Source organism: Misgurnus anguillicaudatus, chromosome 9 (assembly GCF_027580225.2).
Source record: "Misgurnus anguillicaudatus chromosome 9, ASM2758022v2, whole genome shotgun sequence".
NCBI classification, from domain to species: Eukaryota; Metazoa; Chordata; class Actinopteri; order Cypriniformes; family Cobitidae; genus Misgurnus; species Misgurnus anguillicaudatus.
In genome coordinates, this window is record NC_073345.2 from 5,823,051 (window position 1) to 5,835,578 (window position 12,528).

Here is a 12,528-nt window from a genome sequence, read left to right on the forward strand (position 1 = left end):
TTTTATATATATAACACGCGACCTCCCTACGTCACTACGCATTTACGTTAGGTCGCGCCGGACCGGATCTAGACGAACAGTTGTGGTCCAAAAGAGCACATCCTCTATTTTTCTTGTCAAAAATGACAATCGTTTTGCTAGATAAGACCCTTATGCCTCGTTTGGGATTGTTTATAGTCCTTTGAAAAAAGCTGTTAAGTGTTGAGTTAAGCATCAAATGCTGGGCTCCCCCAAAGTACATTAAAATGAGAAAAATCCTGCAATGTTTCCCTCAAAAAACACAACTTCCTCTCGACCGAACAAAGAAAGACATCAACACCCTGGATGACATGGTGGTGAAAAAATGGTATATTCCTTTAGCTATAAAAACTAGCTTCCGATAACAATGCCATCTTTTAAAAAAAAATTACACTGGGTCAGGTCGGACTCGGGTCTACTTTTCTTGGGTTTATCTCAGGTCGGGTTTTTCCTAAAAAAAAATAATTTGGGGTTTTTAAAATGTTTTTCGGGTTCTTTTGGGTCGGGTACATTTCTTTGAACCCGAGAAGAAAAACTGATATGAGTATCAGAATCGGTGTGCTTTTTCCTGCTTACAGATTTGTGGATCATATCCAATCTATTGGGCAGTTGTTGCCTAGTGGTTAGAGAGTCGGGCTGGCACTGCTCCGGTTGTGTGTGTGTGTGTTCACGACTTGACTTTTTAAAGTAAACTATCGATAACCGTGGCTGTGTGTATCTGTGTTCGATCAGGAATGTCTGTATTGATGTGGATCTTGTGCTTGTATGTTGCAGTGGAGAATGAGAGTCACTGTGACTTTGTAAAGTTGAGAGAGATGTTGATCAGAGTGAACATGGAGGACCTAAGAGAGCAGACCCATGCCAGACACTATGAGCTCTACAGACGCTGTAAACTGGAGGAGATGGGCTTTAAAGACACAGATCCAGACAGTCAGCCCTTTAGGTGAGATCAGTATGGTCTTTATTAAAGCGATACAGTAGTTCACCCAAAAATTAAAATTCTCTCATCATTTACTCAACCCCATGTTGTTACAAACCTGTATACATTTATTTTTTTCTGATGAAGGAAGATATTTTGAGGAATGTTTAAAACCGATCATGTGCCCCATTCACTTCCATTGTAGGAAAAAAGAATACTGTGGAGGTGAATGGGGCTCATTGTCGGCTTGGTTACAAACGTTCCTCAAGATATCTTCCTTTGTGTTCACCAGAACAAAGACATTTATAAAAGTTTGTAACAACGTGAGAGTGAGTAAATGATGACAGAATTTTTGGGGCTCCTAGCGACCTCATTGTAGAAGACATGCGACACACAGGGACACAATTGTTGGCAGTGTGCACGCAGCCTAGCTATACTTTATGGGTGATTCTCATGAAATCCAGACTTAGAAGGTGTCCAGCATCAGATTTTTTTTAAAAGCCCTTGAAGGCTATTTTTATGGCACATTTAAGATTAAGGTCTGAACTTACTATAACCATTATTGGAGGATTTAAAAAATATTTCCTATAGAATTATTTAATTTTTTTAGATTATCATTTATAAAAAATTATCATTACCGTAACACGATATTACATTAAAGAAGAACTAAAAAGTTGTCTAGTTACTATGACAAACAAAATTTCAACTTTTATCTAGAGAGAAAAAAATAAGAACTGCTTACCTGGTAGCCATCTTGAGTGTCACAGTCAATTATGTCCCTTCCGACTATTTTTTTTTTAAATATTAGTTCATTGAGGGTTTAAACAATGATTGAAAATTGTTGCGGAGGATGAGAACATTTTTCTTGGACACATTTATATTCCTTATTATTTTTTCTACATTTACCAATGATCACCAAATACAACATGTTTCTTTACTGTAAATGTTTATAGTATAACATGCACTGAAGCTTTTTATTTTTTAGATTTTTAATTATAAATATTTTTCATGCCAAAGAACCAAAATCCAATCATGGACATGAAAATTTTCCCCTTAAATGTGGAAAAACAACAACATTTGTTTGTATGATGTCATTTGAAATCATGTGCAAAATAGTACATGAAGAGATGTTTGTAACTGTATGCTTCTTATTTTGATACTCTTACTTTGCATTTACTTTTTTTTTATAAAAAAAAGTGTTTCATGACACCTCATAAGTTTAATTTCACGAGAATCACCCTTATAGTAGTTTATTAAATCCATATAAAATATTTTTTACTTCAAGTTTATTTTTTTTTCAGATTATCTTAGTATTCATGTTTAAATGTATCCCAAAGCAACGTAATCTTTCTGTATGCGGTCATCTTACAGTCTTCAGGAGACATATGAAGCCAAGAGGAAGGAGTTTCTTGGAGATCTGCAGCGGAAGGAAGAGGAGATGAGACAGATGTTTGTTAACAAAGTCAAAGAGACCGAGTCTGAACTGAAGGAGAAGGAGAGAGAGTTACGATCAATAAATTCAGCTTTATTTGAAACACGATAGTGTCCAGTCATCTCTCGGTGTATAAATACAACACATTTACTATGAATGCGTTCACAATGGAAATCTATTGAGCATGACTACTATAAGATTTTAAAGGTTTTATCACCCATTATTATTATACTACTAATAATACTATTATTGATTATTAGTTGTGAATGTTTTATTATTTATTTTACACGGCACAGCTTGCTCCATTAAAGGGTGCCATTTTTGTATTCTGCTGTATGTGAAGTAAATGTAAACAAATTCTTGGGATTTTACACGGAGGAGTACAAATATTTTAAGAGATAAAAGACAACATTCCATAGATGTTCTTCATAAGACTCAACTGTGTAATAAACCTGAAACATTCCTTTATAGTTAGTTATGTTTTTTAAGTTTTAGCCACGAGCTGTGTTTTTGAAAATCCACATGTAGAAAGATAATGAAGTGTCCTGCTTGAGGAAGTAGTTTAGGAAGCAGACATGTTTAAAACATTAAGAGCACTCGCCTCCATTTACCAGAAGCTTTCAGAAACACACAATTAACATTCGTCTCTTTCTCTTCAGTTACATGAAAAGTTTGAGCAGCTGAAGCGCATGCATCAGGAAGAGAAGAGGAAGGTGGAGGAGAAGCGACGAGATCTGGAGGAGGAGATGAACGCCTTTAACAGGAGGAAGGTGGCGGCCGAAACTCTGTCCCTCGCACAGCCCCTTAAGAAGGATAAAGACAAGAAAAAGTGAGTTTTTCAGTTCAGTCTTGTTGTCCTGTCATCTGCCACACTTCATTTGATAACCTGCAGTGATGTAGAGATGGATGGATCAAGACATCAGATTCAATACAACATCGGTGTCAGATGTCTTGATAGTTGAGGATTGTGCCGCCCATCTTCAACATGCATTTAAAATGCATATAAGCCCAAAAATTTTTATTTACTCTTTCAATCTTCACTCTTAGAACGATTGTGTTAAAAATAACACATTAGTGTTGATTCTGGGACAACACACTAAATGCATTGTCCTAGAATCCACCCATCTCTGTGTTATTTTGAAACAACACATTTTGTGTTACTTTTAACACAACTTGTGTTTTATTTTAACACAAAATGACACATAATGTGTTAAAACTACACATAATGTGTTAAAAGCTTAACGCACAAAGATGTGTAAAAAATTAACACATCCTTTCTAAGAGTGTTCTGACACCTTTGTCCGATTTGCATGTAGTTTTGCATTTAGCATCATGAAACACAACAAGAAGTTATCAAAAGGTGTTGGGCCAAACAAACTGATCTTGTATAGCACGTCAACAAATTTGACCGCAAACTTGCCAAAATGGACCTGAGGTTATATGTCAATACAATATTGACATTGAAGTTGTTGTATGTCATTATAATCATGTCTTGAGAGCATTTGCACATTATTAGCGCACTGTCACTTTAATATCATTTAAAGACTTTAGCCAAAATGTAAGAGTGGTGCTTGATGTTGAGTTGAATGTTATGCAGTAAATGGTCGGCCATTTTAAGCGCCGATTAGTTTCACGTTTTGTACCTCAATGCGGTTTGAAAAGGCATGAGTATGATTCTTCAGCACCATGCCTAAATGTTTTTGCAAAGTTTAGGGCCAGCGCCATCTTGTGGTCAAAGTAAATAGAGGGTATGTACATGATGTCATCGTCGGCAAGAGGGACTGCGGTTACGCCCAATGAGTGGCAAAAGACAGAGCGGCAGCATTTGAGTACAGCGTGACATCGGTGATGAAACCGTGTCAAAATGGGAAACAGCTGTTGTGCGATAGACTGTCCTAACAGATTAACAAGATTTTGGAGCTATCGTTTTACAGACTGCCAAAAAAAAGTAAATTGATCATTCATGCCAATGTCCACAGACCACAGGTGGGTTGATAAGTTGCTAGGGTCACTATCAAGCAGAGGGTTTACTTTTCAAGTATTTGTATTTTATCCGTGTTTTTCTTTGGAAAACAGACATTCCAAAGCATATTCTCATTATTTCTATTCTATTACATTTCATAAATAATACGTTTTTGTTTTACATTTAATACCTAATTACATTAAAATCGTGTACTTTTACTTGAGTAAAAGTACGTTAATGTAGTTAGGTATTAAATACATTTTAATATGCAATATTAAAGAATACACAGTATGATTATATGCTTTAGAATGTAGGGAAGTAAAAATTTTCCCAAGTCAAACATCCTTATAAAGCACAGATGCTTGGAAAATGTTATTAATGTAACTAAGTATTGTCCACCTTTGCTTTCAAGTCCAACTAAATTAAATTTAAGCTGATAATAGTCAGTTTAACTGGCATTTTCGCAGCAGCCCCTATGAAAACCAGCCATTTTGTTGCACGTTTTGCCACTCGCGAGCTCTCGCGTGGTCACGTGGAAAAGTGACGTCAATGCATACCCTCTATAGCAGGAAAATTTTATACATTTGGATGTTTTTTCTCTATTATCTTAAAACGAATCTGTTATGATTCCTTGGGGCATACGACTATACTAATGAAATATGTCATAGACGAGAATACTTCCTGTCTGCTTTCTTCTCCTATATATGTTTTTCATCTTTATGTTGTTTACAGAATACAAATTTGCCACTCACTAATTACTAAATGCACACCACAGTTTTAAAATATGGGCAAGTTAAAGTTAAAATGCCCAGAAGATAACAATGGATTAAGTGATTGATAAACAGAATCTTATTTATTTTGTATGCTATAGATGATATAATATGTATTGTATACAGTATGGATACAGTACATTAAAATAGGCAATATGTATAAGGATTTAAGTGAATACATGCACAAACCTTTAGTCGTGTGTTGGGAAATGTAGTTTCTCGTGCTGCTTGTCTTTGTAAATAAAGCTCATTAGCTCCATCTTGTGGTTATTGATGCTATTTACAAGGCATTCATTTTGTAATTGATCTTTTAGATGAGTCCACTGTTGACACCAGGACCAGCAGTATGTATTGTATGCAGTATGTATGGATGTAATAACTCAACATTATTAACCAAATATCACTAAGCAGGTTATTCCAGTCATTACTGCTTTAATATGTTTAGTTCATAAAGTTTTTATGCTCCCGTTGTCACCAAGTCAGACTTTTATTTCATGTTAATTTATAATACACATCATCAGGACACGTTTGTCTGTTTTTGTTTATTTGCTTGTTTCCACTCCATTTTCTTTTTGTCATTCATTTTGTTTTGTGTCTATTTTCTTTCAGTTAATTTATGAGCTCATTCCAGGCCGACCATGGACTTGGCCTTCACCATCATTGCAACGTCAGCATACTTTTTAAAACTTTTTTTTTGACATTGTGTAAATGGACCAAAGATCCTGATGGGAAGCCATAGAGATGCATTATGGAGACTGAATTACGTCTTGTGTTGCCACAGTTATTTGTTTGTTTATTCATTCGGGTTACATTTTTTGGTTATTTTTTTAAATCTCCCTCATTTTTATTTTTTAGGATTTGTTTGTTTCTAACTGTGTGTATGTGTTATTTTTTTAACCAGACTGAAACATTCAGTTTGTGGTCATAGTTGTTTTCGGTACTACCCATTTGTGTTATAGTTGGGCCAATATTGTGACATACATGTTACACACATGTTTCTATTGCCATGATGTACAGTAGTATTTAAGATCTGAGCCAAATGCAGTAGCACAGTACAGTGATGATACTTTGTGAATTTATATAAGCATGCATTTGGTATAGCTTCAACAAACCGTCTTAATGGTATTTTTGGTACTGTTTTGATAGTAATCCAGGACCGATATATTAATAGCTTTATTGTCAGAATAACAGATATGCAAAATATATTTTTTTGTATTACTTGTAGAGCATACAAGACTGAACAGTGTTCATTCAAGCCATAATGTAGAGGTTTAAACATCTGAACTATTGATGTATCCTCTGGCACGTCCTAATTTGCATACGGGGCAATGACTGCAAGTCGAGCATCTTTAAGAGTATGAAAACGGTTGTATTAACTGATATTAAAAATAAACACTTTTCTAATTTCCTTCACCAGTTGGAGCATGGTTTGTGTCGTCTGATGTACCTTAAACAATCTTAGATCCAGCAGCACCGTAGGGAATTTATTTCATTTATAAAACCAAAACCAGCACAGTGTGAAAAATATAGTTAAAGTTTAAAGTTGACATGCAGATATAAGATTCATACGCTAAATATATTTACCCCCGGTTTTACAGAATTGAGCACACTTGAACAATGACACACAGACTTGTCATTTTGATAGGACTGACATGTTTACTGAAGTACTTTTGAGAGGTTACAGGGACATGTTGTGCAGTTTGTAAGAGTCATTTTGAGAAATGCACGCATTATTTTGCAAACTTTAAAAATGATTTGAGAAATGCCCCAAAGAAACTGTAGCATATACTTAAACTTAAGAATATCAAAGTTTACTCAACTTTGCCATTTTGAGACGCTATTGATGTAAACACACTAAAGATCAGTTTATATTAAGTATCAGAGACAAAATTTTAGTACATGGTTGTAGTTAGTGCACTTTTTCCACATGAGAATACATTTTTTACATATTTGCATTATCAATTATTTTCTGTGTCAGAGTCTGGATGACCTAGAAATGATGGGGGGACTTATATATATTATAGAAATACAATGACATAAAAATGGTTTTGTATTAGGAATGGGTTTGGGAACAGCTTATTTTAAGTAAATATGAAATGAAGAGTTTGGTTCCAAAACGCAATAAATTCATTTTGACTAATTAAGGTAAGAAGAACAATGTCGCACACATGTTAGTTCCGGATAGGTGCGTTGGATAAAGAGACAATGACGTCCAAATATAAAAACAAAGGGTATCCTGCACACTATTAACTTGCAAAATATGAAAAATATTTATTGCGACGTTTTGATCACAAGATCTTCCTCAGGCATATATACATGATTGTAGTTTCACGGAGTTTTTAAGGGGTGCATTGACCAATCGCATGAGACAATAGTCACCGACTAGTCACAGTATTAGACCTTCAATGACCAATCACATTTGTATATTAATTTTCTCATCACATCAACAACCTTCATCATACACAAATCAGAAAAGGTCTATAATGACAATAGAAAAACATCAAAACACAATAGGCATACTGCATGAACAATTAGAATAAATAATCATCATGCAAAATCTCATGTGATTGGTCAATGCACTTTTTGGGGGCTTTGTGAGACTATAGTCATGTATATGCGCCTGGGGAGGATCTTGTGATCGAAGCGTCGCAGTGGATGTTTTTCATATTTTGCAGGTTAATAGTGTGCTTTATACCATTTACTTTTATATGACTAATTTCTGTAAAAACGTGTTTTTTATACCAAGAAAGTGACAAGATGAAAACCACTATATTCTTTTACAAACATTAACATAGCATCTTTAGGTTATAAAAACATAAAAAATTCAAATGCATAATTTGATTTTCAAAGATTTATTACAACACTGATTTTTTTCCACAAAATGCAATAAATCCATGACAAGTTTTTTTCTAAATGCTATAAATCTATTGAATCAATATATAAATGTGCATTCATCTTTGCCATGTTATATTAGTTTAGTTGACTAGTGGTATACACTGACTAAAAAAATAAACATTAATGTCATTAATCAAAACAATGTGTTAGCATGACAGAAGCTTGATGCTGTTGGGAACAAGCAACGGCTGACATTTTTCCTTCGCCTCACGTAAAATATTAGATGTTGATGTCTTGCGTTTCTTTCCCACTACAGATTTATCAATGCCATTAAAGTATTATTTTGTTTGTTTGTTGATCACGAAGTACAAGATGAGGAAAACTAGGACTCCGTGTACTCAACACACCGCCATTATTGTTTACAATGCGTGGAATGGTGCTCTGTGATTTGTGGAGTGGATTTATTGCATTCTGCAGAAAAGGAGGAGTGGCGTTTATTGCGTTTTGGGAAAAAAGATGACAGAATAATACTGACCTGATATAATACTGATTTTGGCAGTAACTCATTAAAAAAAAGGCGTTTATTGCATTTTGGAACCAAACTCTTCAAATGTACAGTAAACAAATACACAATGTGAGGTGCAAAAAAGCTGTATTTAATGTTTATTAAAGTAAAATAAAACTGCAATTTTTAATGAAATACAGTCATTCTCAGTTTAACCCTTCTGTAACGGTTTAGGGAAAAATAATACAAGTCACATTTGCTTCATTTCAAAGCAGTAAATGTCAACTGTAGCTGCCTTTAAAAAAAAACAGGAAGAAAACAAAGTTTCATTAAAACATTAGAAAAACAACGAGTGTAACATCTGCATAGACTGTCATTTCACTTTCACATTGAGCTTACACATCAAATTTAAGGCAGTTATATTGCTTTGGAAGTTATGAAATGTCTAAAGCGTTTTATTATAACTGACACACAAATAACAAAAACAATAACATAAAATAAATCCAAACCATTTTTTGTTAAAGCACCATTAACATTAAAGCATTATGCCATAATGAAACTTCTGAAAAACACACAATACATATAATACATACAATAAGTATAATAAAAAAATTGACCAAAATACAAAAAGGAAGTAACTTCATATAAAATAAAAAAAACTTAAAGTGCCGTTTCATAAAATAAAAATGAAAGTGCTATTCAGCGACTTATCCGCTTCCGACTTACAAAAATGACTGTTAGCTTATTCACAAGAAGGCGGCTGGAGAGGAGGACACGGTGAGATTTTTTCTTGAAAAGTCTCGCTCGTATCTTCAGGTCCACGTTTATCAGCTTTCATTGATGTGGCTTCATCATAAAGGTACCAGAATCCATCACAGAAGTCGTCCATCTCTTGGTCCTCGTGGACGTCTGCCTTTCTGTTCCCATCTCCGTATTCATCCTGCATGTCATATCCCCTAAACATCAGCATGCTGGTGGTGTCCAAAATGTACACTGCATTGCTGGGTAGCGACAGCTCGAGACCCGTGAGGTACTCGTCCACCATCTCCTTACAACAAATGAACTCTGTGCTTTCAATCTAAAACAAATTCAAACACCACCAATGTGAGTGAAATGACAACACACATGATATCTACATTTACATTTATTAACTTAGTAGACATTTTTAAGACTTACAAATGGTTCGAAACAACACAAGGGTGACTAAATAGTGAGCAACAGAGTTTAGCGCTGCTGATATTGATGTGTACTTCATGCATATACCTGTGCTTTCCTCAGCAGGCCAGTAAAAACCGAGAACCAATCGGGTGTCGACCTCTCCAACTCTAAAGTGATGATGGCCAAAGCCAGTATGGAGCCCTTGAACTGCCAGAGTTGGTGGCAAGCCATACAATGCTGTACCTGTCTGGTCCACAATGAAGCCTGGAGACAAGGGCTCTTCTGAGAGTTCACTGACATCAGGTGTGGATACTTGCTCATCAACAGCCCGTGGAACTGAAAGTTAACAACAAATCAACAAAAGCTGAACCAATGGAGACAACAACACTGTCGACACAAACAAACAAACTCAAATCATTCACTGCAAAGGTGTGGATCTGTATTACTTTTACTCCTGTGACAAACGGTTTTCTGTGTTATGATGAGCGAGACATGAAAAACTGGAATGTTGTCGTGTTTTTGGTCTCCATGTTTTGAAGTTTAACATTTGAGGTGACCGTCTCAGTTTTAATCTCGGAGTCAACATGAAACCGCATTTGCAACCCATTGTACTTTCGCAGTGTGACGCATTTTTCTAACAAAATAAGATTTTCAATGAGAAAATTTGATTGGCTGATGAAAAGTGTGGATCTTGTAGTGAATGCTGTGGATTATGGAGGACTGCCCGCCCTCTCAAACTGCTTGCTATTGGTTAACATTATTAAACGTGTGATGAGCAGAACAGGAAAGTAGCTTTAGAGCAAGCGTGTCAAACGTACGGCCTGCGGGTTGAACATGGCCCACAAAGGCGTCTAATCCAGCCCGTGTGTCTAGTTCATTTTCAATAGAAGTGTGGCAAAGGAGGGTTTCACAGGCGGGAGCACAGACCAAACGCGGTGCTCGTGCATCCAAAAAGCCTGTCGTTTCCGCCGGGATGGCTCTTTGCAGCCGCACGGTGAGATTTGGAAGAAATAAATAAAAAAAATCTCTTTCTATTGTTGGGTTCTAGTTTTGAAAAGTGTTTTTATTAAATGTCATGGCTGGTCTGGACTCACACACACAGAGGTCTAGATGAGAGTAGCACCTGTCCCAAAATTGGTGTTGATCCAGTGGTCGAAGAAATGTAAGAAAGCACGAATTAAAAGCATAATGCCTGCGTTTTGTGACTTCAAACTGTATTAGGTACTGTAATGCTTTTTGTAGCATTTTCTTTATGAATATTTTTTCTAGTTTTCTTTCTAAATAATTTGTAGTTTGTTTAGTTAATATAACCAGATTATCAGCACACTAAGGTTTAAAAAAAGCGTCCCTCACATGGTGGCGTTACTTACCATCCGGCCCTTAACCTAAAATGAGTTTGACACCCCTGCTTTAAAGGCACAAGGTCTTGATTTTCCTTTACAGTGAAATCTAAACGTGTATGAAGAAAGTACATGGGGTTCAATTTGATTTCATGTTGACGTTTTATAGATTTAACCTCTTGGGAACAGAAAAAGCCATGCAGATTAATAGGAGAGATGTGACTGGTTGTTCATTCTGTGTTTTGTGGAAATGTGATTTTCCTTTGAAACGTAATGTGAAGGCATGCCGGAAATTTTAAGTAAAGGAGAGTCACACATATCTTAAACAGGAAGATATTTAAATCAATCGAAAAGGTGGATATTTATTTGAGAAGTTTTGAGGATATTTATTTTTCTATGCTGTTAGATATTTTTTCATTTTGCAAGCAATTATATTTATTTACTCTAGGGTAAAAGTAAATATCCATATACGGGCTATATGGGTGAATCTCAGCACGTACATAAAAATAAAATATAAAAACTTTTATTTCATTTAGATTTTAGAGTAATACACCACGAGTCTTGAAAAGTTTTGTAATGGTGCTTTTCCACGTCATAGTACGGCTCATTTTGGGGGGATTTTCCACCTGCACTCACAGATATAAAGGTGCAAAAGTTGTCACTGGGACAGTACCTTTTCAAAAAATACATTTAAAGGCCTAAAGGGTGCATACTGGTACCTCAAAGGTACATATCTGTACCAAAATGGTAGGACCTTTATAAAAGATACCATCCCATTGACACCTTTTGTACCTTATTTTTTGAGAGTGTGGTGCGTGATTGGTCAGAGAGAATCACCACAACCAGCGTCATTGCTAAATGCAAGATTATCTAACCCTTGTGTGCCGTTGAGCAAACCAAGTGCCATCAACAAAATCCTTTCATCTTTAACCCACAGAAAAAAATAAACTCGCTAAAACGGTTTAAAAGTAGCCCACATCTGAAGTCTGCAAAAAAGCAGAGGACTTGGCAACGCAGCGCACAGCATCTCTCATCAAGTTTATGCTTTATCTCTGGATTAAAGTACAAAGTTGAGTTGGAGAAAGTTCTTATGAGGTTATCAGATATAGGCAAAAAAAAAAAACTTTTCGAAAAGACACAATGCTATTTTATTGCTTTATGTAATGTTATGAAAAATGTACAGCGTGTGACCCCATTACTTTATTAATGCGTGTTGCCATTGCCATTGACGTGAATCATGCAATACGTAAATAAGAGGTAAATATAAGACGTGAACTTAAACACAAATGTTTTGCGCATGTGCTCAAGGCCCCCGATTGATAAAATACTACGGTTTACGCTTTTACATGCATACTTTTCTCCTGATGACTGGATAACAAATCGGACTACGCCACCTCTTTATACGATTGAAATTTGCATCCAATCAACCTCAATCGTATAGATTAAGGCGTTTACATGGAGACTTTTTACTCCGATTGAGCCATCGATACGATTACAAACGGATTATTTGGTTGCATGTAAATGTACCTAGTGAGAATCAAGAACATGGATATGCTCCATTGCTCTGTGTTTGTGTCTTAGTAGAGGT

The 12,528-nt window shown here is 35.7% G+C and overlaps 1 protein-coding gene across 3 annotated transcripts in view; it reads left to right on the top strand.

Moving 5' to 3' along the window:
• septin8a (septin 8a) overlaps positions 1-12,320 on the top strand; it is a 32,175-nt gene extending 19,855 nt beyond the window's left edge. Inside the window, exons 7-11 of one of the 3 annotated variants that reach the window (XM_073871066.1) lie at positions 793-961; positions 2,309-2,439; positions 3,027-3,198; positions 5,417-5,462; positions 5,712-6,515. In XM_073871066.1, coding sequence (XP_073727167.1) covers positions 793-961; positions 2,309-2,439; positions 3,027-3,198; positions 5,417-5,420 — 476 coding nt within the window. In that variant the 3' untranslated portion in view covers positions 5,421-5,462; positions 5,712-6,515. Of the gene's footprint in view, positions 1-792; positions 962-2,308; positions 2,440-3,026; positions 3,199-5,416; positions 5,463-5,711; positions 6,516-9,720 lie in introns of those variants that run through there. The other 2 variants (XM_073871064.1, XM_073871065.1) reach the window with 2 other exon arrangements.
• The last annotated feature ends 208 nt before the right edge of the window (positions 12,321-12,528 follow it).